Source organism: Colobus angolensis, unplaced genomic scaffold, assembly GCF_000951035.1.
Source record: "Colobus angolensis palliatus isolate OR3802 unplaced genomic scaffold, Cang.pa_1.0 Scaffold162, whole genome shotgun sequence".
NCBI classification, from domain to species: Eukaryota; Metazoa; Chordata; class Mammalia; order Primates; family Cercopithecidae; genus Colobus; species Colobus angolensis.
In genome coordinates, this window is record NW_012114733.1 from 4,367,684 (window position 1) to 4,393,648 (window position 25,965).

At 39.6% G+C, this 25,965-nt stretch overlaps 2 protein-coding genes across 4 annotated transcripts in view; both read left to right on the forward strand.

Moving 5' to 3' along the window:
- The first annotated feature begins 2,367 nt into the window (after window positions 1–2,367).
- On the forward strand, window positions 2,368–6,981 carry RANBP6 (RAN binding protein 6). 3 transcript variants are annotated; one of them, XM_011937307.1, is made up of 2 exons: window positions 2,377–2,602; window positions 3,659–6,981. In XM_011937307.1, the coding sequence occupies exons 1-2, from the start codon at window positions 2,408–2,410 to the stop codon at window positions 5,723–5,725; spliced, it is 2,262 nt and encodes a 753-aa protein (XP_011792697.1). In that variant the 5' UTR covers window positions 2,377–2,407; the 3' UTR covers window positions 5,726–6,981. The 3 variants fall into 3 exon arrangements, with proteins under 3 accessions (XP_011792696.1, XP_011792697.1, XP_011792699.1); XM_011937309.1 differs by having other exon boundaries at window positions 2,377–2,543; XM_011937306.1 differs by having other exon boundaries at window positions 2,368–6,981.
- Window positions 6,982–9,447: 2,466 nt separating this feature from the next.
- The window catches only part of KIAA2026 (KIAA2026 ortholog), an 86,703-nt gene continuing 70,185 nt past the window's right edge, over window positions 9,448–25,965 (forward strand). The window contains exon 1 of the mRNA XM_011937313.1: window positions 9,448–10,733. Coding sequence (XP_011792703.1) covers window positions 10,144–10,733 — 590 coding nt within the window. The 5' untranslated portion in view covers window positions 9,448–10,143. The remainder of the gene's footprint in view (window positions 10,734–25,965) is intronic.

The following is a 25,965-nucleotide window of genomic DNA, read 5'->3' on the forward strand; positions in this document are numbered from 1 at the left end:
ATTTTAGAGAATAGCTCTGTTTCATATTACAATGTAATTTTTTTTTTCTTTTTTTTTGAGATGCCGTCTTGCTGTGTCTCCAGGCTGGAGTGCAGTGATGCAATCTCGGCTCACTGCAACCTCCTCCACCCAGTTTCAAGCGATTCTCCTGCCTCAGCCTCCTGGCTGGGACTACATGCACACGCCACCACACCCAGCTAATTTTTGTACTTTTAGGAGAGACGGGATTTTACCACGTTGGCCAGAATGGCCTCGATCTCTTGACCTCGTGATCTGCCTGCCTCGACCTCCCAAAGTGCTGGGATTACAGGCGTGAGCCACCATGCCCGGCCTACAGTGTAATTTATGAGACTACTTACTTTGTCTATCATCTGGTTAATATAAAACTACGATTTTCTAATTTTTGTGGGTATATGTGGCAGCACTTTACAAAAATAAAATTAAGACTGCTTGGAAAAGTTTAAAACAGACTTTGAAGTAAGTGAAGCCTCTGATCATGCTGCAAAACCAAGAGTAGTTAATGGGGAAGCAATATGGTGAAAAGGGCATCAGTGTCACTTTCAGAAGAGGTAGAATTGAGACTCAGGTGTGTCATCCTAAGCAAATCCTGTAACTTCCCTTAGTTTCCACTTCTCACCTAAATTTAGTATTATACCTATCCTAGGAATCTCTCAATTCTGTATAAGGGTCAAAATGAGTGTGGTAAAGTGCTAATACAAAAGTAAGACCTAATCATTGTTATAGGAATAAAATTTGTTTTTGATTGACACACCTGCCTGAATTAAACAAACAAATTAATCAGACAAGATGACTCACACCTGTAATTCCAGCACTGTGGGAGGCCAATGTGGGTGGATCACGAGGTCAAGAGATCGAGACCATCCTGGCCAAACATAGTGAAACCTCATCTCTACTAAAATACAAAAATTAGCTGGATGTGGTGGCATGCGCCCGTAGTCCCAGCTACTCAGGAGGCTGAAGCAGGAGAATTGCTTAACCCAGGAGGTGAAGGTTGCAGTGAGTCGAGATTACACCACTGCACTCTAGCCTGGCAACAGAGCGAGATTCCATCTCAAAAAAAAAAAAAAAGAAACAAATTTAGTTTCATCAACATTTGTTTCTTGGAATAACCTCAGCAGCTTCCCACTAATGGGTAGTTAGGATTCTAGTAACTGTATCCCTTCATATTTCAGTTTAGACAAGATGCAAGGAAAATCTTGAGTAACTTCTCCTAGGATACAAAATTAATTTAGCGACAAGGTCAGGATGCAAGTCTGTCTTCTGCTTATTAGTTCAGATCACTTTCTACCATACTTTATTCAGTTGTCTTTCCCATTCTTTATTATAACCCGCAGGTCAGGTGATTCTGACACACACCAAATTTTGAGCTACCACTCTACTGCATTAGATGTGGTAGTGGGGAAGTAATTATTTTTTTATTATCACACTTATTATTTTATAAACAGCTTTATTGTAGTATTATTTATATGTCATACAATTCACCAATTTAAATTGTACAACTCAATGGTTTTTAGTATAATCACAGAATTGTGCAACCATCACAATTAATTTTAGAACATTTCTTCACTCAGAAACAGCCCATTTGATAGTAGTCATTCTCCATCCTCCTCCCCCCAGCCTCTGGCAACCACTAATTTCTGTTATACAGATTTGCCTGTTTGGTACCTTTCATATGAATGGAATCATACAATATGTGGTCATGACTGGCTTCTTTCACTTGGCATGTTTTCAAGATAGATTTATTGTTTTAAAATTATCAAAGTAACAATAAGTTTAGAAAGCAAAAAGAAAAAAATCACTCATAATCTGACCGGAAGCAGTGGCTCACACCTGTATTTCCAGTACTTTAGGAGGCCGAGGCGGGCGAATCACCTGAGCCCAGAAGTTCGAGACCAGCCTGGGCAACATGGCAAAACCCTGTCTCTATAAAAAACACAACAATTAGCCAGGCGTGGTGGCTCGCGCCTGTGGTCCCAGCTACTGCGGGGAACTGAGGCGGGGAGGATCCCTTGAGCCCAGGAGGTTGAGGCTACAGTGAGCAGGGATCGCGCGGCTGCACTCCAGCCTAGGTGACAGAGCGAGACCTTGTATCAAAAAAAAAAAAAAAAAAATCAGTCATAATCCCATTCTAATCAATCCTTTTCTTCTCTCCTCTGCAAGTGCACGTTTATCTTATTGAAAAACAAATGGAGGATGCCATTGGCCTCCACACGGCTCTCACCTCTCTCCAAAACCTAGCTCGCTGCCTGCCAGAGCGCAGCGAAAGCTTCTGGGCAGAGGAGGGAGAAGCACCCCGCCCATCCCCGCCGGCGCCTCGCCTACGTCACTGCTTCGAGCCGCAGACCCCCTCCCTCTTTCCCGGTCGCGGTAGCTTTGACAGAGCGCAATGGCGGCGACCGCGTCTGCAGGGGTGCCGGCAACCGTGTCAGAAAAGCAAGAGTTTTATCAGCTTCTGAAGAACCTGATCAATCCAAGCTGTATGGTGCGGAGGCAAGCAGAGGAAATCTATGAAAATATCCCAGGTCTGTGTAAGACTACCTTCCTCTTAGATGCCGTCAGAAATAGAAGAGCAGGTTATGAGGTGAGACAAATGGCTGCCGCACTGCTACGACGGCTTTTGTCCTCTGGGTTTGAGGAGGTTTATCCAAATCTGCCTGCTGATGTTCAGAGGGATGTCAAGATTGAACTGATTCTGGCTGTTAAGTTAGAAACACATGCTAGCATGAGGAAAAAACTTTGTGATATTTTTGCAGTGCTGGCCAGGAATTTGATAGATGAGGATGGTACTAACCACTGGCCGGAAGGTCTGAAGTTTCTTATTGATTCAATCTACTCTAAAAATGTGGTTCTATGGGAAGTTGCACTTCACGTTTTCTGGCACTTTCCTGGGATTTTTGGGACCCAAGAGCGGCATGATTTGGATATCATCAAACGGTTGTTGGACCAGTGTATTCAAGATCAAGAACATCCAGCAATCAGGACATTATCCGCTAGAGCTGCAGCTGCATTTGTACTTGCTAATGAGAATAATATTGCTCTTTTCAAAGACTTTGCAGACTTGCTTCCTGGAATCTTACAGGCTGTGAATGACTCATGCTACCAGGATGATGATTCAGTGCTAGAATCCCTTGTCGAGATTGCAGATACCGTACCTAAGTACTTGGGTCCTTATTTAGAAGACACTCTACAGTTGAGTTTGAAGTTATGTGGAGACTCTAGGCTTAGTAATCTGCAGCGCCAGCTGGCCCTCGAAGTTATAGTGACCTTGTCTGAAACTGCCACTCCGATGTTGAAAAAACATACAAATATTATTGCACAGGCAGTTCCTCATATATTAGCAATGATGGTTGATCTACAAGATGATGAGGACTGGGTAAATGCTGATGAAATGGAAGAAGATGATTTTGACAGCAATGCAGTTGCTGCGGAGAGTGCACTAGACAGACTGGCTTGTGGGCTTGGTGGAAAAGTTGTTTTACCAATGACCAAGGAGCATATCATGCAGATGCTTCAGAGCCCTGACTGGAAGTATCGACATGCTGGATTAATGGCCTTATCTGCCATTGGAGAAGGATGCCATCAACAAATGGAATCAATTCTAGATGAAACAGTTAACTCCGTTTTGCTTTTTCTTCAGGATCCTCATCCAAGGGTGAGGGCTGCAGCCTGTACTACACTCGGACAGATGGCTACAGATTTTGCACCTAATTTCCAAAAGAAATTTCATGAAACAGTGATTGCAGCTCTGTTACGTACCATGGAAAATCAAGGTAATCAGCGTGTGCAATCACATGCAGCTTCTGCTCTTATTATTTTTATTGAAGACTGCCCCAAATCATTGCTAGTTCTATATTTGGATAGTATGGTGAAAAATCTACATTCCATCTTGGTGATTAAACTTCAAGAGTTGATTCGGAATGGAACTAAGTTGGCTTTAGAACAACTTGTGACAACCATTGCATCAGTTGCAGATACAATAGAAGAAAAATTTGTCCCATATTATGATATATTCATGCCCTCACTAAAGCATATCGTTGAGCTTGCTGTTCAGAAGGAACTTAAGCTTCTGAGAGGAAAAACTATTGAGTGCATTAGCCATATTGGTCTTGCCGTTGGGAAGGAAAAATTTATGCAAGATGCATCAAATGTGATGCAGCTGTTGTTGAAGACACAATCAGACTTAAATAATATGGAAGATGATGACCCTCAGACCTCTTACATGGTTTCAGCATGGGCTAGAATGTGTAAAATTCTTGGAAAAGATTTTCAACAGTACCTTCCACTAGTTATCGAGCCTCTTATTAAGACTGCTTCAGCTAAACCTGATGTTGCTCTCTTAGACACACAGGATGTGGAGAATATGAGTGATGATGATGGCTGGCAATTTGTAAATCTTGGAGACCAGCAGAGTTTTGGAATTAAAACTTCAGGACTTGAAGCAAAAGCAACTGCTTGCCAAATGTTGGTTTACTATGCTAAGGAGTTAAGAGAAGGGTTTGTGGAATATACAGAACAAGTTGTGAAGCTGATGGTTCCTTTACTGAAATTTTATTTCCATGACAATGTTCGAGTGGCAGCAGCAGAGTCCATGCCTTTTCTCCTGGAATGTGCAAGAATTCGTGGCCCAGAGTATCTTGCACAGATGTGGCAATTCATATGTGACCCCTTAATCAAGGCTATTGGTACTGAACCGGATACAGATGTGCTCTCGGAAATAATGAATTCTTTTGCAAAGTCCATTGAAGTTATGGGAGATGGTTGCCTTAATGATGAACACTTGGAAGAACTGGGAGGAATACTGAAAGCAAAACTTGAAGGGCACTTTAAAAACCAAGAATTGAGACAGGTTAAAAGACAGGAAGAAAACTATGATCAACAGGTTGAGATGTCTCTGCAAGATGAGGATGAATGTGATGTTTATATTCTGACCAAAGTATCAGATATTTTGCACTCGTTATTTAGTACTTATAAGGAAAAGATTTTACCATGGTTTGAACAACTACTTCCATTAATTGTAAATCTAATTTGTTCAAGTAGGCCATGGCCAGACAGACAGTGGGGATTGTGCATATTTGATGACATCATAGAGCACTGCAGTCCAACTTCATTTAAATATGTAGAATATTTTCGGTGGCCAATGCTACTAAATATGCGAGATAACAACCCTGAAGTCAGGCAAGCTGCTGCTTATGGCCTGGGTGTCATGGCACAGTTTGGTGGAGATGATTATCGTTCTTTATGTTCAGAAGCTGTTCCACTGCTGGTAAAAGTTATTAAGTGTGCAAATTCCAAAACCAAAAAAAATGTCATTGCTACAGAGAACTGTATCTCAGCAATAGGGAAGATTTTGAAGTTTAAGCCTAACTGTGTAAATGTAGATGAAGTTCTTCCACACTGGTTATCATGGCTTCCACTGCATGAAGATAAAGAGGAAGCTATTCAGACTTTGAGTTTTCTCTGTGACCTAATTGAAAGTAACCACCCAGTTGTAATTGGTCCAAATAATTCCAATCTTCCCAAAATAATCAGTATAATTGCAGAAGGAAAAATTAATGAGACTATTAACTTTGAAGATCCTTGTGCCAAACGTCTAGCTAATGTCGTGCGTCAGGTACAGACTTCTGAAGATTTATGGTTGGAATGTGTATCGCAACTTGACGATGAACAGCAGGAAGCCTTACAGGAGTTGCTAAATTTTGCTTGAAGCACTTTAATATAACTTGAATATTATCTACCATAAAAGTAACTACAAATAAGTGTTGTGAATAGATTTTGTTACAAATCAGAGAACTGTTTTCTCCCTGCTAAGCAGTTTATAGTTCTTCCCCATGTTTCTCCAGAATTAGTCAGTGTTAGTCCTCTGTTTATCTTGCATGTTTTATCTTCCAAACACAGACCTTGGTGATAATCTGTGCTTCAAACTGTCTTACAAAGTTTGTCACTTTTCCCCTAGTTGATGTAAAGTATATAAATTGTTGCTATTTGATTGAACTGTTATTGATGCTAGCCAAGCAGTATACTTGATGTGAAGATGTCATGCTATCACAATATGCTAAGAGCTCACGAAAATAAGATAGAATTTCCAGGACAAACATCTTTGGAATTGTGAATGAAGGATATAGTGGCAGGCTTGTCCCTCTTTGATTAATATTCTCGGTATTTGTGGTGATGGGAAGATGCTGGTACTAGGAGAGCTTTGAGATACTGCAGTGGATATGGGATGTATATGAACTTTTTCATAATATACTCCTGGGAACTGGGTGGGACATACCCATATTGTAGTTCCCAGCGTGTCTGGTTGAGAGTTAGAGAACTTTTAAATTTCTTTAGCCAGACAGGTCTCTATTTTTTTAAGTTATCCAGGACTCTAAGAACCATAGTTACTGACAAGGGAGTCCTGATACATCTAATATTGGTAGCATGTAACAGTGTTTGACAACGAGCAGTATTCTTGAGAGTCAGTGTTGTGTGTTTCAGCAGAGTATTATTTTGTATATGTATGACATTTTCCCCCAGCAAAGCATCTCAACAAGAGAAAAATCTGTAGTTATAGGGCTTAAATTGATTTCTATTTCAAAGAATTTCCTAATAGATTCTAGAGTAGCACTGAAGAGTATTCTATTGTAAAAGTGAGAGGAAAGCAAATTTAATTTTCTTTGAATATGAAATAGAAAGCAACTTTGAGAGTAGTCATTTAGCAGTAGATGTGCATTATTATGAGAAAACAGTTCCATAAATCTGAGGTTAATTATATTAACTGGAATGTCGGTCTTTAATGTCGAGCTTATGGTAGGGTAGAAAATAGCTTTCTACTCAGCTAATCATTAATCATTGATCCAAAACTTAAATAAATCTATAATTTCCTGGGGCTATTATGAGTACTGTGTATGTATTTAGCAAATATTTAAGATCTAGTAAGTGCTCAATAAAATGTAGCTGTTATTGCTGTTGTTGTTTGTACCTCTATTGTGTTCTTTTATAGTTTGGAACTCCTTTTACTTCAGAATTTTCCCAATCCATTTCCTACTTATTCATATTGGCAGGCTATTTAGGCTAAAAGGAAAATTAAGGACATTATGTATAGTATGATCACAATTTTTAGTATATTTAAGATAAATAAAGTATAGATGAATGAATAGAAAAATCCCACCCCAAAGTACTAATAGTGATTTTCTCTAGGTAGTAGGATTAAGTGGCAAATTTTCTTCTCAGTTACCTATATTTTCTAATTTACGTACCTACCTACAACCAACATATTTCTTGTTTTGTTTTGAGATGGAATTTTGCTCTTGTTGCCCAAGCTGGAGTGCAATGGTGCAATCTCAGCTCACTGCAACCTCCACTTCCCAGGTTCAAACGATTCTCCTGCCTCAGCCTTTTGAGTAGCGGGGATTACAGGTGCCCACCACCACTCCCAGCTAATTTTTTGTACTCTTAGTAGAAACGGGGTTTCATCATGTTAGCCAGGCTGGTCTCGAACTCCTGACCTCAGATGATCTGCCTGCCTCAGTCTCCCAAAGTGCTGGGATTACAGGCATGAGCCACCGCACCTGGCCCATATTTCTTGTGTAACAAAGTTTCTTTTTTAAGACCAAAGACCCGATTCTACTTTCATTTACAGTTGCTATCATCTTGACCTCTTAATAACCTAGAGTTGAGTTTCCTTCTATTCACCCACACTTTTCTCTTTTATATAATCTTAATTAAGAAACCCTTTATCAACATTTCTAGCAATTCCCTATACTTTTATATATGAGGAATTAGAAATTCTGCCAGATGACTTGGAATTAGGCACCTGGAGTTTTTGAAGTATGACAGACCTAGATTTTAATTTTGGTTAACAACTTTCTTAAACTAAGAGGCAGTTTCCTCATCTGAAAAATAAGCCTAATACCTAGCTGGTAGGATTGTTGTGAGAATTAAAGGAGATAATGAATATAAAGTGCTTAGTAGCACAGGGTTCAATAAATATAAGCTAATATTGTCCAAGAATCATGAAATAGGGCTGATGACTAAAGAGGAGTAGAGGATGTTTGCTTGGGTACGTTGGGCTTCAGATTCCTGGGCTTTGTCAAAAGCAAGGAGGAATGTCTAGTCAGACACACTTTCTGGTTGCCAGGTGCTGAAGTAAGATTGATCCCTGCATTTTTTTTTCTGTAAGCTGAAGTTCTTTTGTGGACTCTGAGGGAAGAGAACCCTGTAAATGTATTATATATTACAAGTGTCTGATGAGAGGAGACCTCGAGTACTAGATAAAAGGTCTGTGTGGAGGACAGTGTCAATACCTTAACTAAAAGAGTGTTCTCGGTTCACTGTTTTACCTAAGAGTGATACTTAACTTACTGGACAAAAAACAGCTTTGAGGTTAAACAAATTTTTATCTTTTTATCACTGCTTTAAAGTTCACATTTAAAGTAAATGTAACTTAAAGAGAAGTAAACAATTGCAAGAGTCAGAGTCCTATTTAGTTATACACATTTTACTTTTAAAATGCATGATTTCTGTAGTTTTGTTTTTGTGTTTAGGTAATTCCAGGTTTCAAACGAGGGTTCTGTGAACCTAGAAAAAATAACGTGCGTCTTTCAAATAGAACATGAGAAAATAGTAATATTTGCTTTACGGAACCATAAATTCCTACCTCTCAACTAATTTTAAGTAACATGTAAACCAATGTGAATGATGAGTCCACTTTTTAGTCATTATTTACACAGTAATTGTAAAATGTGAGATTGTCAGCCCATGCAAACACCTGTTTAATGCTGTACAGGTCAGACATGAACTATTTTGACTGTTTTCAGTCCCAATAATTTGTTTAAATGACGTTCCATTCTCTTTATTCTTAACAGATCTCAGGAATCGGGAAGGTGGAAATTTTTAACTGAAAACATGGAATTAGTTCCAAAATATGAATTGATGTTAAGAGCTGGGGTTCTAAAAATCACCTCCTTTTCTTCTGCATGTGAACGTTATGGTCGAGTCCTTAAACTTTCTAAACTTCTCAAAATTCTGGTTACATATAAAAGACTCGCAGTCACAAGGGAGAAAGAATGGGAATAGAATGTAAATTTTATAGTAGATTTACATTTTGCGCTTTCTCACTATTCATTTGCCATTAACAAAGGTTATCTAGCAACTTCAATTTTAGTTTGGGGGGCTAACAAGGGCCTTGCAAAAGAAGTTTCCTCTTGCAGCACTTGCTTTAAAAAAAAAAAACCCTTTTGGCCACCTTCCCAGGAGGCGGTGAATAAAGCTACGCAGGCGCCTTGCTTCCCCTTCCATCAGCCTCTTAGCTTCGCCTACGATTGATTACATCATTGGTCCGCGCAACCCTAGCAGGCTTCTGGGCCTGTAGCTGAGCCGAAGCTCTTCCTTTTGCGTAGCGGGGCGGGGCGCGATGGTGGCGGGAGGGGGAAGAAATTGTTCTACTACGCATGCGCACCGGGGATGGCGACGGGGCCTCTTTCTTTGCTTCTCTCCACAGCTCTTCCCAGGCGGGGGGCTGAGTGCCCTCCCCCTTCTCTCCCTGCTCCTCCCCTTTCTCCCCCCACCACCGCCCAGCGGGGCTTCTAACTGACAGTTGTCGCCGGGCTCGGTCCGCGCGCCGCCTCCTCCTGCCCGTGTCCCCCGCAGGTAGAGAGGGGCGGGAGGGGGTGTGAGGGAGAGGAGGAGCCGGAGCCGCCGCTGCGGCCCCCTCCGGGGAGGGGAGAGGAGAACCCCCTTCCTCCTCGCCCCCTCCCAGTCCCCCGCTGGCCCGGGAGGGGGTGGGGCGCCGAGGCTGCGGCGACCCGGCGGGGCCTGGCCGGTGAAGAGCAGGCGGGCGGGGTGCGGAGGGGTGAGGCCGGCGAGGGCCGTGCGCGCGCCGCCGCCGGGGGGAGGGGAGAGGAGGGCACCTAGGCTCTCCTCTTCTCTCCCCGCTCCCTGCGCGCCATGTAACCCCGCCCCGTCGGCGGTGAGCTCGAGACCCCCGCGCGCACCGAGCCTAGCCGGCGGCGGAGGAGAGCCAGGCCCGATGTGGCAGGGGCTGCGCGCCGCGGCCGAGCCGTGAGGAAGCGGCTCGCGCTCACGCGTCCCCCAGCACCTCGAGCGGCCGCTCCACACCGTCCAGCCTAGGCCTGTCGGGGCATGAGCGTGCCCGGGACGCCGGGAGCGATGGAGCCGGCCGGGGAGGAAGAGCGGTCGCCACCGGCGGCCGAAGGAGAGGACGAGGAGGAGGTGGCAGCAGCGGCCACGGCCTCAGGGCCGGCCCGCGGAAGGATTGCCTCCTTGCTGGAGGACGCGAACGATCAGGAGGAAGAGATGGAGGCGATGGTGATCGGAGGCGGTGGCTGCAAGGAGCAGGAGCTGACCTACGAGCTACAGCAGAGCTACCGCATCCTGGGCGAGTTCCTGCAGGAGAAGCACCGGGGCCTCACTGCCCCCTTTCTGCAGCCCTTGGGGGGCGTTGCCACCGCGGAGGAAGAGGTGGCGGAAGGGCCGCGCAGCGGGGGCCGGGGAGGTCGCGCCTTCCCGCAGCAGCCGGGGCAGGGCATGTGTCTGCTGAAGATGGAGGAGAAGTTCGCCAGCGGCCAGTACGGGGGCATCACCGAGTTCGTGGCGGACTTCAGGTTGATGCTGGAGACGTGCTACCGCCTGCACGGAGTGGACCACTGGATCTCCAAACAGGGGCAGAAGCTGGAGATGATGCTGGAGCAGAAGTTAGCGCTTCTTTCTCGGTAAGCGAGCCGGATCCCCGGTGGGACTGACAGAGTGACACAAACACACCCTCACACGTGTCCGAGGATGGGCTGGGCCAGGGGCCTGAGGGCGGTGCTGATAGGGGCTGAGTCGGTGCTGGAGAAGCCCGGGAGGAGGAGCGGCGCTGGGCGGGGACCGGAGGGGTGTGGTGGGTGTGGGCCGAACCCGGCGTGTGCAGAGACTGAGAACAGAGAAGGAAACCCGGGTCTGCATCTCTGAAGAGCTGGGTAAAGTTTGCAGATGTAAGGTGGAATGGGTCCTGTAGGAAGAATTGCACGTGTAGGCAGAGGAACAGTTTTTGTGGGATGGAGGTTGGACCTGCAACTTTTAGACAGTTTAACATGACATTTAAAACAACGTTTAGAACGAAATATCTCTAGAAAAATAATTTTGGCTTATGTAAAAGGGTGTCTGAAACCATTAAAAATAATTTTATCATTTACTACCCATGTCGGTCATTGAAGATTTATGGAGTGTTACTAAATGGTTAATGGTTACTCTTGCATACTACTGATCTTTTCTCTCCATTTCATCTGAGGACACCAAATTTTTGCAATAATGGGGAATGCGTCAACACACATTTTCTAAAGTTTACACGTTTATGTTTATTCTGCCAGAAATCATAGGCAAGTCAGATGACACTGTGCTGTTGGTATCCACCACCCATATTTCCAATTATTTAACACTAAGAGGAAGATACTAAAATGAATGTGTTGTTTTATAATAATTGTATAGTCGATGTCAGTCAAGTTCTAAAGTTTAAATTTTTCGGGAGTGGAAAAATTCAATGTTTTTGGAATTGGTAGTTGAAGTGGAATAGTAGTTTGTTCACTATCAGAATGAGGTTGAGCAAGTCACTTAACCTGTTTGGCCTCAGTTTCCTCATCTATCAAGCGGGGATAATATTAGTACTCGCATAGAGTTGCTTTAGGGATTGAATGAGTTAATAAATGTGAAATCCACAGTGCTGGTCCCATAGTTAGCCCAGTATAAGTGTTAGCCATTGTAATGTAAGTAGTAGCAGTCGTTGAATAATGAGTGTATACTTCATACCTGAAAATGGGCATTGTTATACTTGTGCTTTTAAAGAATAGCTCCTAGAAATTGTGTTAATTTTTTGGTTCTTGATTTGTAATTTTTTTTTGTAACCTTTGTCGTTGGCTTCCCGTATGCTATTTTCCAGACTAACTGATTTTTTTCACCAAAAACAGTTAACATAGTGCCTGTCTTCATTAAGGGAACTCTCTTTAAGGAAACTCTTCTTGAATCCTTTCATAGAGTAGGATTATTTAGTAATAGAATAATTATTCACAGATTTGCTTTGTAAATTACTTTTAATACTTTAGTAATTTTATATTTCTGTAGTATGTTACCCTTGTCGCCACAGTGCATTGTTGCTGTGACTCATATAAAAAACAATCTATTCACGTTATTATTTGAAGTTATAAAGTATCCTTCTGATTAATGTCACAATATTTTAGACCCGGAAGAACCTTAGAGTTCATCTAATTTATCAGATGTGGGAACAGGGATTTAGAATGAGGCAAGAGAATGACTGAATGAAAGTGCTAAGAGATAACATGTGGGTTTGAATTACTGGTGTTTTCAAAAGCTCTGTGTGTAATAAACATTTATTTTTTTCTTTTCTGTGAGTCTCGCTCTGTCACCCAGGCTGGAGTCCAGTGGCGCGATCGCAGCTTGCTGCAACCTCCGCCTCCTGGGTTCAAGCAATGCTGCCTCAGCTTCCAGAGTAGCTGGGATCAGCTGTCACCGTGCCCGGCTAATTTTCATATTTTTGGTAGAGATGGGGTTTCACCATGTTGGCTAGGCTGGTCTGGAGCTCCTAACCTCAGGTGATCCGCCCACCTCCGCCTCCTTTCAAAGTGCTGGGATTACAGGCCCTAGCCACCACGCCCGGCCTGTAATAAACATTTCTTAGTCTTACAAAAGAGCAGACTAAGAAACTAATTTTTCCTAGAACTTTATTTATTTGTTTGTAGTTTCCAGAAATATTTATGCTATTTCATGCCTGTAGTTCAGCATTCTGGAATGCCTCAGTTAAACCTTCCAAAAAAGTTCAGTAGTAATACTCAACTCCTTCAAGAATCAATTCAAATATAAACATCTCTACGATAGACTAGTCTCTTTCTTCTTTTCCTTACTCTCCTTTTCTTTCTCTTATTTCCTTAAATAAAGTTTCCTAGAAACTTTATTTACCTAGAAATAAAGGTAAATTTCTAAATGCTTAGAATCATCATTCTCAGTGGTTAATGCTCAGAATACTTATATTCCCATGTGATCTAATAGTATCCATATTTAGAAATTAAACTTACAACATTTTGTAGTTTATAAATGTAATGTACTTCTGACATTCCTTAGGCCAATAGAGAGAAAATTCTTGCTGTTTTAGTAGCAAAAAATAGTATCATGACCTCAGATAGTTAATTAAAGTTGGAGTCCTTCACTTTTTTGTATTTGATGTATGCAAACACATCAGGTTTGCGAGACCACACTTGTGGATACTGGGACATCAGTTCTTCTAGCCTAAAATCTGAGTCATTACTAACTGCTTCCAATGGGCACAACTTTGAGAAAAGCATGGGTCACAGCTGTTTGGAATGCAACTAAGATATATAGATGTTTCGAAACAATATTCTAGAGAGTGTTCACAGGAGTATGATTTTCAGCACATAGATGACTCAGATATCTTATTTGTAAATATCTCAAAGTGGTATATGGTATTTTAGAAATGAAACCAATGAATCACTTAGATATTATTTAAATTTTCTGTCTTCTGGAATATGTTTGTAAGACACTAAAGGAACTTATTTTCAAAGTGTAAAGAGAGTTTAAAGCTGTTCCATATACTGCTGAGCTTTCTAGTGAGCAATAAATGAGGTACATTAGGTGAAGAAGATACCACATTCTCATTAGAGAACAGCCCAATAGCCTTAGTACCCTGGATATAGCATTTACCTTTTTTTTTCTTTTTTTAGACAGAGTCTTGCTCTGTCGCCCAGGCTGGAGACCAGTGGTGTGATCTGGGCTCATTGCAACCTCTGCCTCCCAGGTTCGAGTGATTCTCTTGCCTGAGCCTCCTGAGTAGCTGGGATTACAGGCCCGTGCCGCCACACCCAGCTAATTATTGTATTTTTAGTAGAGAAGGGGTTTCACCATGTTGTCCAGGCCAGTCTTGAACTCATGACCTCAGTGATCCACCTGCCTTGGCCTCCCAGAGTGCTGGGATTACAGGCATGAGCCACCATGCCCAGCAACACAGCATACAATTTGAATCTCAGTTTCCTTATCTGTATAGTGAGGATGTTAGGGTAGAATAATTGTGCAAGTATTTAAGTATCTGCTAGAATTAGGCATTTATGCCCCTGAGATCAAAAGGTAGGTTCCCTGTCCTTAAGTGGTTTGTAGTTGAGTAGGGAAACAAATACTTAAAAATAATTCTGTAATGGACATAGGAACGAAGTACAAGGGGAATTTAAAGGAAAATGACATAAATCTGAAGCGGAAGGGGTGAATGTGGGGATGAAAAGTGAGAGGAGGTAAGGAAAAGGAGAAAGACTAGTCTTATCATAGAGGTGTTTATATTGAATTGATTCTTGAAGGAGTTGAATATTACTGCTGAACTTTTTAGGAAGGTTTAACTGGGGCATTCCAGAATGCTGAACTACAGGCATGAAACAGCATAGTATTTCTGGAAACTACAAATAATTCTCTGTGCTTCACTGTGGTTTCCAGAGTGGTCTCTGCACCTCAGGAAGTAGACAGGATGACCCACTGGGGTGAGAGAAGAAAAATATTAGAACCTAAGTATGTTCTATTATTATTTTATCCTTTTGAAATATCTTTTTTTTTTTGCTTTTTGTGATGTTTAAAGCAGCAATGCATGTATATAATCTATAAATAATTTGTAAATATGATTTTTATACTATCTATATATATTTTCAAGAGAAGCAGGACTAAAATTCAGGTCTGCTCTTTCAGTTTCCAAAAGCTGATTAATTCTCAGAATGAATTCCAAATTGAGCTACTGGTGTGTCTATTGCCTTTTTCAAAGGTGATAACATATTCTGAAAGTCCTAACAGATTTTTAAATTTTTAGTATTAAAAATACAGTTTTGACCGTGCATTGCTATAGATACTATTTTCTCTGTTAGACAACATCTCTATTCTCAAGAAAGTTATATTTTAGAAGGGATCTCATTCATCCCTTTGAGGCAACTGTGAGAAATAACAATTAACATTAGAAACAGGGAGAAGATCATCTAAGTGGAAAGGAATAGAAAATACTTAATAGGAAACTATGAACAGAACTTTAGAAAACATCAAATATTAGTTTGAATTTTTACGTCTTCCAAAACTGATTTTTAAATGATGATATTTTTGAAAACTTTAAGAATATTTTCATGTAGCCTGAAGATGTTTTTTCTAGTTTTGAACGGTTGTCATTAGAAAAGATGCATCACCAGTGACACTAATAGAGCTAAAATTTAAATTTTTAGTTTTGTCATTTAAGATAATACCTTGGCGAAAATAAGCTAGTGTCTTTGTTAAAATTATTCTTGATTTCCATATTGTTACTGTTAAAAAATGGTACATGTATGGGATAAAAAGACTTTCTTAAAATACAGCTGAAGATTATTTGGTTTTGTAATTGCTTTTTAGTTGGCAGAATATTTTTTGGATTGGGGTAAGAGTACAGCATCCTTGCCCAAGTGTGGCAGCTGACTCAGCCTGTAATCCTGGCACTTAGGGAGGCCGAGGCGGGTGGTTCACTTGAGGCCCGGAGTTTGAGACCAGCTTGGCCAACATGATGAAACCCCATTTTTACTTAAAAAAAAAAAAAAAAAGTAGCCAGGTGTGGTAACACACACCTGTAAACCCAGCTACTTGGAAAGCTGAGGCACGAGAATCGCTCAATCCTGGAAGGTGGAGGTTGCAGTGAGCCGAGATGGCGCCGCTACACTCCAGCCTGGGTGATAGAGTGGAAAAAAAAAAAGTACAACATCCTCATGAAGCCTCAAAAATTTAAAAATAGTGGTTTCCAAGTACAAGTAGTAATCAAGTTAAAAATGAATTTTTATTTTAATCCTTTCCTGAGTTAAATTTGAATTCTTACTGGCTTATGCTCAGTTAAGATCAAAACCTATAAATTAATTGGGAATTTTAACAAGGTGTTTATTTCTCCTCAGTAAGTCTAACCCATCCTACCTCCCACTAGATTCTGTAATTCTTTTTTTTATATAAATCTTTAAATATTGGGGATCTTTGGTAATAGAATCTGGATTTGCCTCATGTTCAGAACCTATAGAATGTTAGAGCTTGATATTCCATGTAGTTCTATTTATTATAGTAGCCATTGTTTTAAAAATAGTGTTATTTCAAGAAGGTTCAGAAATTTTTTTTTTTTTTTTTGAGGCGGAGTCTCGCTCTGTCACCCAGGCTGGAGTGCAGTGGCCGGATCTCAGCTCACTGCAAGCTCTGCCTCCCGGGTTCATGCCATTCTCCTGCCTCAGCCTCCCGAGTAGCTGGGACTACAGGCGCCCGCCACCTCGCCCGGCTAGTTTTTGTATTTTTAGTAGAGACGAGGTTTCACCATGTTAGCCAAGATGGTCTCGATCTCCTGACCTCGTGATCCGCCCGTCTCTGCCTCCCAAAGTGCTGGGATTACAGGCTTGAGCCACCGCACCCGGCCTCAGAAAATATTTTTAAGTGAAGTAACAGAGGTATGAAAAAGTTCAATTAACAAGACATTTATTGAACACCCACTTTGTTCTAGGGTTTGGGGGGCAGTCCCCAGCCCCAACAGGTTTAAGAGATGGTAGGGAGAAGCACGTATTACAGGCATAGTAAAAGGTAAAGTATGTTTAAACTGTGAGTCTCAAACTTGTTCCATTGTCAGAACACTTAGAAGTCATGGTACTATTTGCACAGCATCCTGAAGTATATTTTTAATTATATCATACGATTTTTTTTGCTAGGACATCTAAAAGGTTTAAAATAAATAATGGGAGGGAACCCTTAATTGAAGAGATTCTATATAGTATCTTAGTTTTTTCTCCCCTACAAATTGGGAAAACATAATCACTCTCGGATTTTAGGTGATAAATCTTGGTTCAGCTCATGAATGACCACGTTCCAAGGAGCATACTTTGAGGATGTATACTACGGTGATGAGCTATATTATAGTGTGCAGAGGAGGGATAACTATTGGGAGTGGGTAGCTGGGATTAAAAATATTTTATTAGATTTTATTCAAGAGATTATAGTTTTTGAGCTAGGTTTTGAAGAGTGAGTAGAATAATGATAGGTGAAGATGTGTAGTTCGTTGAACAATTATTTGAACTGTTATGTGTTATATAATATGTAAAGCCCTGTAGATACAATGACAAACATGACTTTGTCTCTTCAAGGTGATAGGTAAACAGAAACACAGAATTAAAAGTTAGGTGTTTGGAGGCATAATTAAAAGTTAAAGTATGGAGGCAGGAGAGTACAGAGTAGTTTAGGGGAACAGCTTATACCCAGTGGTTAGAGTATAGGATGATAAGGATATGTAGTGGCAGCTAAGTCTAGAAAGATAGTCTGGGGCCAATTATAAATTACCGTGAATGCTTGCTAGGGAATTTAGAATCTAGGCAGTGTAGATCCATCACAGGTTGCAACTAGGGGAGTAACATGATGATTTTACTAGTAGTATTTGAGGTTTGAAGGCAGAAGTGAAAGGATAGTGAGGGAAGAAAACCAATTAAAAGATTATTGAGTTAATTCCATGAAGAGATAATAAACAGTAAGAATAGAAAGGTGGATAGGGATACAAAAGAGGTAAATGCAACAGGTATCAGTGGTAAATGGCAAACTGTTGAATGTGGAGTGTGAAGGAGCAGATGATGTCCAAAATGAATAGGAGCATTTGAGCCCAGCTGATGGTGATGCTTAGGGAACCTGAGAGGAGGCATTCATTTGAAGATAATCCAGCTGAGAATTGTAAGAGTGCATATGGAGCCCAGCATAGTGACAAGGGCTAGAAATGTTTAATTAGTGGGTAACTTGCTGAAGGATGATAAAGAAATAGAGTAAATGAGAATCCTCAGGACAGTCTAGTAAAAATACAAGGGAGCCAATGGCAGAGCTTTGTGTGAGGATTGAATGTCTTCAAACTGAAAAGAAAAAAGATTAGAGTTATGATTATAATCTGTATAATGTATATTAAAAGCTGAAATGCTTAATTTAGAAAAGGTAGTTAATGAAGCTGAAAAGAATTTATTTTGGAATAAGTAAAAAGGCATTATTTGAAATATGCTGAACTTACAGACTATTATTTAGAGAGATTGTTCTTCCATTTGAAAATATTAATTTGCGGCCGGGCGCGGTGGCTCAAGCCTATAATCCCAGCACTTTGGGAGGCCGAGACGGGCGGATCACGAGGTCAGGAGATCGAGACCATCCTGGCTAACACGGTGAAACCCCGTCTCTACTAAAAAACTACAAAAAACTAGCTGGGCGAGGTGGCAGCGCCTGTAGTCCCAGCTACCCGGGAGGCTGAGGCAGGAGAATGGCATAAACCCGGGAGGCGGAGCTTGCAGTGAGCTGAGATCCGGCCACAGCACTCCAGCCTGGGTGACAGAGCAAGACTCCGTCTCAAAAAAAAAAAAAAAAAAAAAAAAGAAAATATTAATTTGAGAATGATTTAGAATTAAGACGATAAAGATGTCCTAATAGATTCTAATGTATTTTGCCTTATAGTTTGTTTCTCCTTGTATTTGTGCCCTTGTATTTATTTTTATTTCCCAAAGAACACGAGCAGGGAAGAAAAATCATATCTTGGAGAGAAGATGTCATCCCTTTCATAGTTTTATTTTAGCTTTCAGATCATCTTTAGGCTATCTCTGTAAGATGAGAGTTGCCTAGAACAAATCATAGCCATTTTCATTTTCCAGGAACTTGTATAATAATGTGAATCTTAAAATTCATATTAAGTTACCAGAAAATTTTTTTTTAATTGGGAAAGGCTAATAAGCCCCAGTGGTAATATCTATCACCAAATCCTTTGTTATATCGTCTTCCACCTGAGACCTGTGAATATTCAGGAAATAAGCATACATTACAGTCAGAATATTAAGTAGGTACACTTTGAAAAAAGATTCAGGAAAACCAAGAAAATGTTAATAGTTATTGTTAACTAGAAAGATCCTAAGTATTTTTCATTTTCTTCTTTTAACTTTTCTGTATGTCCTAGGTTTTCTACAATAAGCATATTACTTTTATATTAAAAATGTATTCTATTGAAAGGAAGTTAATATTTACAATTCTGAATAAACCATGTAAGTTAAAAATTGAACATGGACACCATACCCTCCCTTAAGGGATGGACACAGTGTTCAAAAGCATAATAGAAGGTAGTATGTGGTTAATGTGGTAAGACAAGTTCAGTTCATTATTTTTAGCATATATTTACCGGGCTTATTATTTGATAGGCACTATAGGGATATTCAAAGATGGATATGGAAAGACACGAGTGGATGAACTAAGTTGGTGTAGAGGTTATTCCAGGCAACAAGAACAGCATATCTAAAAGTGCAAAGGCAGAAAGAGCTACTGTATGTAGCTAGGGAATGGCCAGTAGTTTAGTTTGGCTAGAGTGTAATTATATATAGAAAAGTAGTGACAGGTGTGACTGTGAGGGCCAGATTATGTAGCCAGATCACAGAGGGCCTAGTATGCTGTGCTAGTATTAGGGAGTTGTATGAAGAATTTTAAGCTAGGGAATTACAAGGGATGCATAGATGAAATCAATTAGAGAAAGAGAAAACTAGACTCAATTTGATCTTTTCCCATCCCTTAATTTTCAGCTTTGCTTATTCGTGACTTCCAAGTTAAAATAATTGCGTTTGACTTTGTTTCTTTTAAATTTGATTATATATATATAAATATATCAGGAAGAATTAGTTTTGTATATTGCAGAAATCCTAGAGCAATGCTAGAAAGAAGAGAGATTTTGCCAAATTGAGATAATATGCTAGATTTACATCTCTAAATAATTTGTTAGACTTGGTTGTTTTGTTTCTTTGAATCATTTCAATCTTCTTTCTGTTCTCAGGGAAAAAATATGTTAAATACAGAATTTTATCAATTTAAGTTAGTCTATCTGCCAAGTTGGTTTTAGCAACTTTGTCAATAACCGAAAAAAGAATTATGGCAAATGTAATTAATAAATTATAAACATACTGACAATATCAATATGCTTAATTTGACAGCTTAGTTTTTTAGACACAAATTTGTATTCGTAACAATTTAATACTTAGAAGAGCATAATCCTTAAAAAATACAACATTGCTAGTAGAAGGTATTTAAAAACTATTAAATATGATAGTATTTCAAGGTATTCCACAGACTACTGACAAGTATGAGAACCATTTATGTTCTTCAGTTTATCTAAATCCTTCGTACAATTCTAGTACGCTAGTGATTTCTACTACTTATTAATTCCAGGCTAGAGAATTTGATTGATAGTAATATTTAAGTCAAAGGTTCTTAGTTATATCCAAGACTTATTTTAAAAGTTTCATGAGAAGAGTATATAAATTATAGGATAACTGAAATCTCTTAATTTTTTGTTAACAATTTAAACCCTTTTTATCTCATCTATGCACATGTATTATTTATTTACATACAAAAAAATTAAATGCAAAGTTTGAATTTGTTATATAGCACTTAATCATCATGCTTGGTTGCTTATGAACAAAAGCTGTAAGGATTGAGAGAAGGGAGTCTTCTCCTGAGAGGCAGACAGGAGAGAAAAGGATCATAAAAGATTTCAAGGAATAGATACCTTTAGATACCTGTGGTGGTGGGATTGACAGTATTTGCAATATAGATTATTAACAGCTATTATGTGTATACATATTATGGGAGTCTAAAGAAAATAGTTGAATTGTAACTAATATATGTAGACTTTTTAGCAATCCATCAATTAGTGTTTATATTCGTAATAGTTTATTAATTTAAAATTTGTATATCTAGTGGCAATAAAAGAACAGTACAAGAGAAAATCTCCCTCTTTCACCAGTCTCCAGGTCTCCTACTGCTAAGAGGCCAGTCCTACTGTTAATGGTTTCTTTTATCCGGTTGAGTGTCCAATAGCCATCTCAAACTTTAACATGTGCAAAACAGAACTTTTGGTTTTTTTGTTTATTTTTACTAAGTTTAGTCTTAGAGATTTGACCATCCACCAAGTTGCTCTAGCCAAAAAACTAGTATTTTTCATTGATTCTTCCTACTTCTAAAGTATATTTTAAATCTTGCCTATTTCTTTCTACTGTTACCACTTAAGTAAGTGTACTTGACTGTCCTTTACAAAAGGTATAGTATGTAACTTACAGTTTGAACTTATTTATTATGTATTGTGGTTGCTTACTTTTTGTGTATCTTCTTTACTATCCATGTAAGCTCAGAGCAGACAGGAATGTTGCCTGTGTTGTTGCCAAACCTACCCCAGTACCTGTAAGTGCTTAGTTAATATTGAATGAAGGAATGAATGAATGGACGGATGGATCTGCCTGAAATTTGTTTTAGTGAAGAAGTGAGGTTGAAATCCAGCTTTATTTTTTTCTCAAATACCCAGTTGTCGCAACATCAACTTTCTCCATTATTTTGAGTTACCATGTTTATAATATGTTATTGGTGTATTTGGATCTATTTTTCTTTATAGTATGTCTCTGGTGTATTTGGAGCTAACTTTCTCTGGTATGCTGTTGATCTAACTATTCATCTTCTAATATTAAACTTTATTATTGTGACTTTAAAATTTATTTTAATATATTTGGTATAGTGAGTCCTCTTCCAAAAAAAACCCCGTTATTTTCATGTATTTACTTTTCCATTAGATATGTGGCTTTTAAATAAGTATAGCAGAATCAACATTTGCATCATCCATGTTTTGTTCACTTCGTATAAGAAATATGCAGGAAAACAATAGAAATCACTAGTTTGTGGGGAATAAGAAAGGTATTCTTCTCATTCATGAAGTGAAAGATGAAAAGTTGATAGCATTGCTTATTTTCTGTGGACACTGTAATAGCCACATGCCACATTCTTCTAATTTTAATTATGTCCTTAGCTCTTGCCAAGTCCTATATCTCTTTGTTAAGACCTGTTATTTCAGGTAGGCAGGCGCCAAGACTTGCTTTAGCTTTCCTGCCTTTCTTCCTTGTCTGAATCTTAAAGTGTCCTAAATTTACGATCTGCTACTTTAAAGCCTCATCAATGCTTAGGAGATAAATAGAAGAGTTGGCCAGGAAGAGGAAGCCAAGGTATTTACCTGCCTACTTTGCAGACTCATTACATTTTTAGCATCTTCAAGGGAACATTAGCATATCGAGACAGTATGAGAGTTAGTGACCTAGAGAGCTTCTGTTCTGCCTGCATTGAGAACTCCTGAGTGGTTCTCTGTGGTAAGGAATAGCTGTAGCAGTAGTAATATGTTAAGCAGAGCAGCCTTAACTTACTAAAAATGCTTATCAAACTTGTCAAGGTCGATAAGGCACTTTTCAAATACAATTTCTCTGTAAATAAAAACTTTGCGTTTGCCTTTGTGCCTTTCCTAAATTCAGAAAAACAGAAGAAATATATTCTAAGCAAAATGATTTTTTAAAAATTAGTTACATGGGTTAGGCATGGTAGCTCATGCCTGTAATCCCAGCACTTTGAGAGGCTGAGGTGGGCAGATCACCTGAGGTCAGGAGTTTGAGACCAGCCTTGCCAATGTGGTGAGAGACCCTGTGAAACCCCGACTCTGCTAAACATACAAAAATTAGCCAGGCATAGTGGTGTATGCTTGTAATTTTAGCTACTTGGGAGATTGAGGCTTGCTTGAACCCAAGAGACAGAGGTTGCAGTGAGCTGAGATTGTGCCATTGCACTGCTCAATAGCAGTGCAAATAACTATGGATAATTCCTAAAACTATGCTGTAAGATCTTATCTACCTATATGTATTCCTCCGGAGGGGAATAAATATATTTATTTATATATATATTTATTTATTTATTTTTGTTGTTTAATGGCTTTACTTACCACTAAGGACTTCTAAATCAGTATCTTGAACCCCCCGCCTTTAGTTTTAGTTTCATATTTTTGTCCATAGAACTTTTCCAATTGGTTGTGCAATTGTTATCTCAAAATGTTAAAAACTGAGTATATTTCTAACCCAGATCTCCTTTCCAGTTTTCCATTTTTGTTTTTGACTTTCACATTTTTGTCAGTGGTGTTATCATCGTTTCAGCCTGAATATGTCAGTCATCTTTGAAGTTTATACTTTTCATTCCATATATACAGATTGTTAGGGTGTTCTTTGCTAAATCTCTATTGCTCAGTAAATATTTTGAAAAATATATTTGAATAATATGAATGAATATTTTTGTCTTTATTTAGTATTCTGTCTTCACTCTTTCCTATCTATCTAAAACTGTTCTTTCTGCAAAGTCCAATTCAAGTTCTTAACAAAAGAGTGACCAGATGGTATAGAAAGGTTGACTAAAATAAGAACTGAAAAATATCCTTTACATGTCATAACTGGGAGATCTCTGGGAAGAGGGATTTCAGTGGAGTAGCTCCAAGCAGATGCCACATTATAGATTGAGATGTGAATGAAAGATGAATTGGATCAGCAGTTTAGATGTGACTCGGAATAGTGTGTTTTTAATATAAACTTGGACTTGTTTATATGCTAAAGCAACTAACAGGTAGAGAAAGAGAGTTTGAAGATTCAGAAGATAATTAATGAAATACAAATTCTGAAGACCTGTGTAGTGATTCATTTTTCATCAGAGGATTGGAGGCACATTTTTCACTGAAACATAAAGTAAGGATGGGCCTGGATTTAGATAATTTTGGTTTTTGAGAAGCAGGAAGTTAATGGAGCTCTTACTTAAAAACTGCCATTTTCTCTGAAATAAGTTGTGGGCAAAGTCACCTGCAAGGTGATGGAATGAAGCTTTTGAATAATGATAGCATTTGGGCTGGCGTGGTGGCTCATGCCTCTAATCCCAGCAATTTGAGAGGCCAAGGCAGGTGGATCAACTGAGGTTGGGAGTTCGAGACCAGCCTGACCAACATGGAGAAACCCCGTCTTTACTGAAAATACAAAATTAGCCGGGCATGGTGACGCATGCCTGTAATCCCAGCTACTCAGGAGGCTGAGGCAGGAGAATCGCTTGAACCAGGGAGGCGGAGGTTACAGTGAGCTGAGATGGCACCATTGCATTCCAGCCTGGACAATAAGAGTGAAACTCCATCTCACAAAATAAAATAAAATAAAATAAAATAAAATAAAGTGAATAATGATAGCATTTGAAGTTGTTGTTATGGAGAATGAAAGAAGGAGTTGACCACCTTCGAAGAAATCATATTAGGTACAGTTGAGCCCAGCTGAGGTTATGGTTAGACAACAGACTACAAGGGGGTTATTTTTTCCTACACTGCTCAGTAGGAGAGGTATAGGATTGAAGGGGCTTTTGACTGAGATGTAAGAGAGAGGCTGCGTGCCTGAGACAGAAATATAATTGGTCCAGGGAGAAAAGAGAAGAGGTTAGTCATGTATGATGGGTCTCAACTGGTTATCTATGTGAATAGCTAAAAGAAGTTGAATTATGTTACAGCAAATGAGAGTCAGACAGGGGACTGGAGGTCTGAAGGAAGACGAAAAAGAAATTCAGGGGGAATAAGAGTAATGACTGGGAAAGTAGAAGGTAAAGATCAAGTAGAAAGTAAGTTTAATGGTCTTTGATAAATGCTTTTTTGTGGGTATGAAGGCTTCTTCTTTTCCTGAAAATAATTTTGTATATGAGATAGTTTATAGCTGCAGATAAGAGCAGTGCCAAACTTTCATGATCCAGCTTCCCAAGCAGCAAACATTTTCAATATGTACCTTCAATTATGCATATTTATTTATACATCATATATGAATACTTTACTATTATGTTTTATGTTATAAAACATAAGCTAAACTAGATACTTAGAGAGTAAATAAGCATATTTAAAAAAATTTTTAACATTATCGATGGTACAAAAAGTTGTTTTTGTTGAGGGCATTGTGATGCTTCCTTAGTTTTGAGAATCTTGGTTTCATACTTGGCTGTAGAGCTATTTGAAAGACTTGTTTTAAGCTAGGTTTATTTTGATAAATTGGTTTCAATGGCTGTTGTAGCACAGAGCTTGTAAAGATACATAAATGTAGACAGAAGCTTAAATGGATGATGCTTATCTATCAAATATGCAAAATTTTTTGTCGAAATTCCCCAGTAAAATTTTCTGTCTTTCCTAATTTAATTAGTTGCTCTTGAAGACTAATACTAATACTAAGGTGTGCTGTGCTGTTAATCTCCATTTGCCCCTCTGAATGCATTTTCCACCCTTGTGCACTGTGCTCTATGCCCCAGAAGGCTGATTTATAAGGATCAAACTGGTATGCCTTGACCTCTGACTTCTGATTGGGTTCAGCCAGTAGGAGGGACTGACAGGAGGACTGAGGGGACAGACATATTTATTCCTACAGCTTCCTTTTTGCTGGGTTGCAGGTTGTCAGTAACTGTGCTCCATCATTATGACCCTCTCCTACAGTCACTGCTCTCTGGGTTCCAGTAACTATTCACTCTCCTCCCCCTAATGGACTTAGAGTGGTAAAATAGTTCTCTGCTGTGGCTAGCCCCGAAGTGCTTCACTGTCCCTTCCTATTTTCTCTCAACCTTGCCTGCACATTTGTAAATAGTCCCTTCGTTAAACAAACATCACATCTTTTTACATATTATCTATTTCTTGCCAGGACCCTTAGGGCTAAAATTGCATTTTAATATTTTTAACTGGATAGGTGAACTAAGTGATTGAAACTCTTCATTTAGATTTTTTTTTTTGAAACGGAGTCTCGCTGTGTCACCCAGGCTGGAGTGCAGTGGCGAGGTCTCAGCTGTCTGCAACCTCCACCTCCCAGGTTCCAGCAAGTCTCCTGTCTCAACCTCCCAAGTATCTGGGACTACAGACGTGTGCCACCACGCCCAGCTAATTTTTTTGTTATTAGTAGAGATGGGGTTTCACCATGTTGGCCCAGGCTGGTCTCAAACTCCTGACCTCAGTTGATCCACCACCTTGGCCTCCCAAAGTGCTGGGATTACAGGTGTGAGCCCCCGCGCCCGGCTTCATTT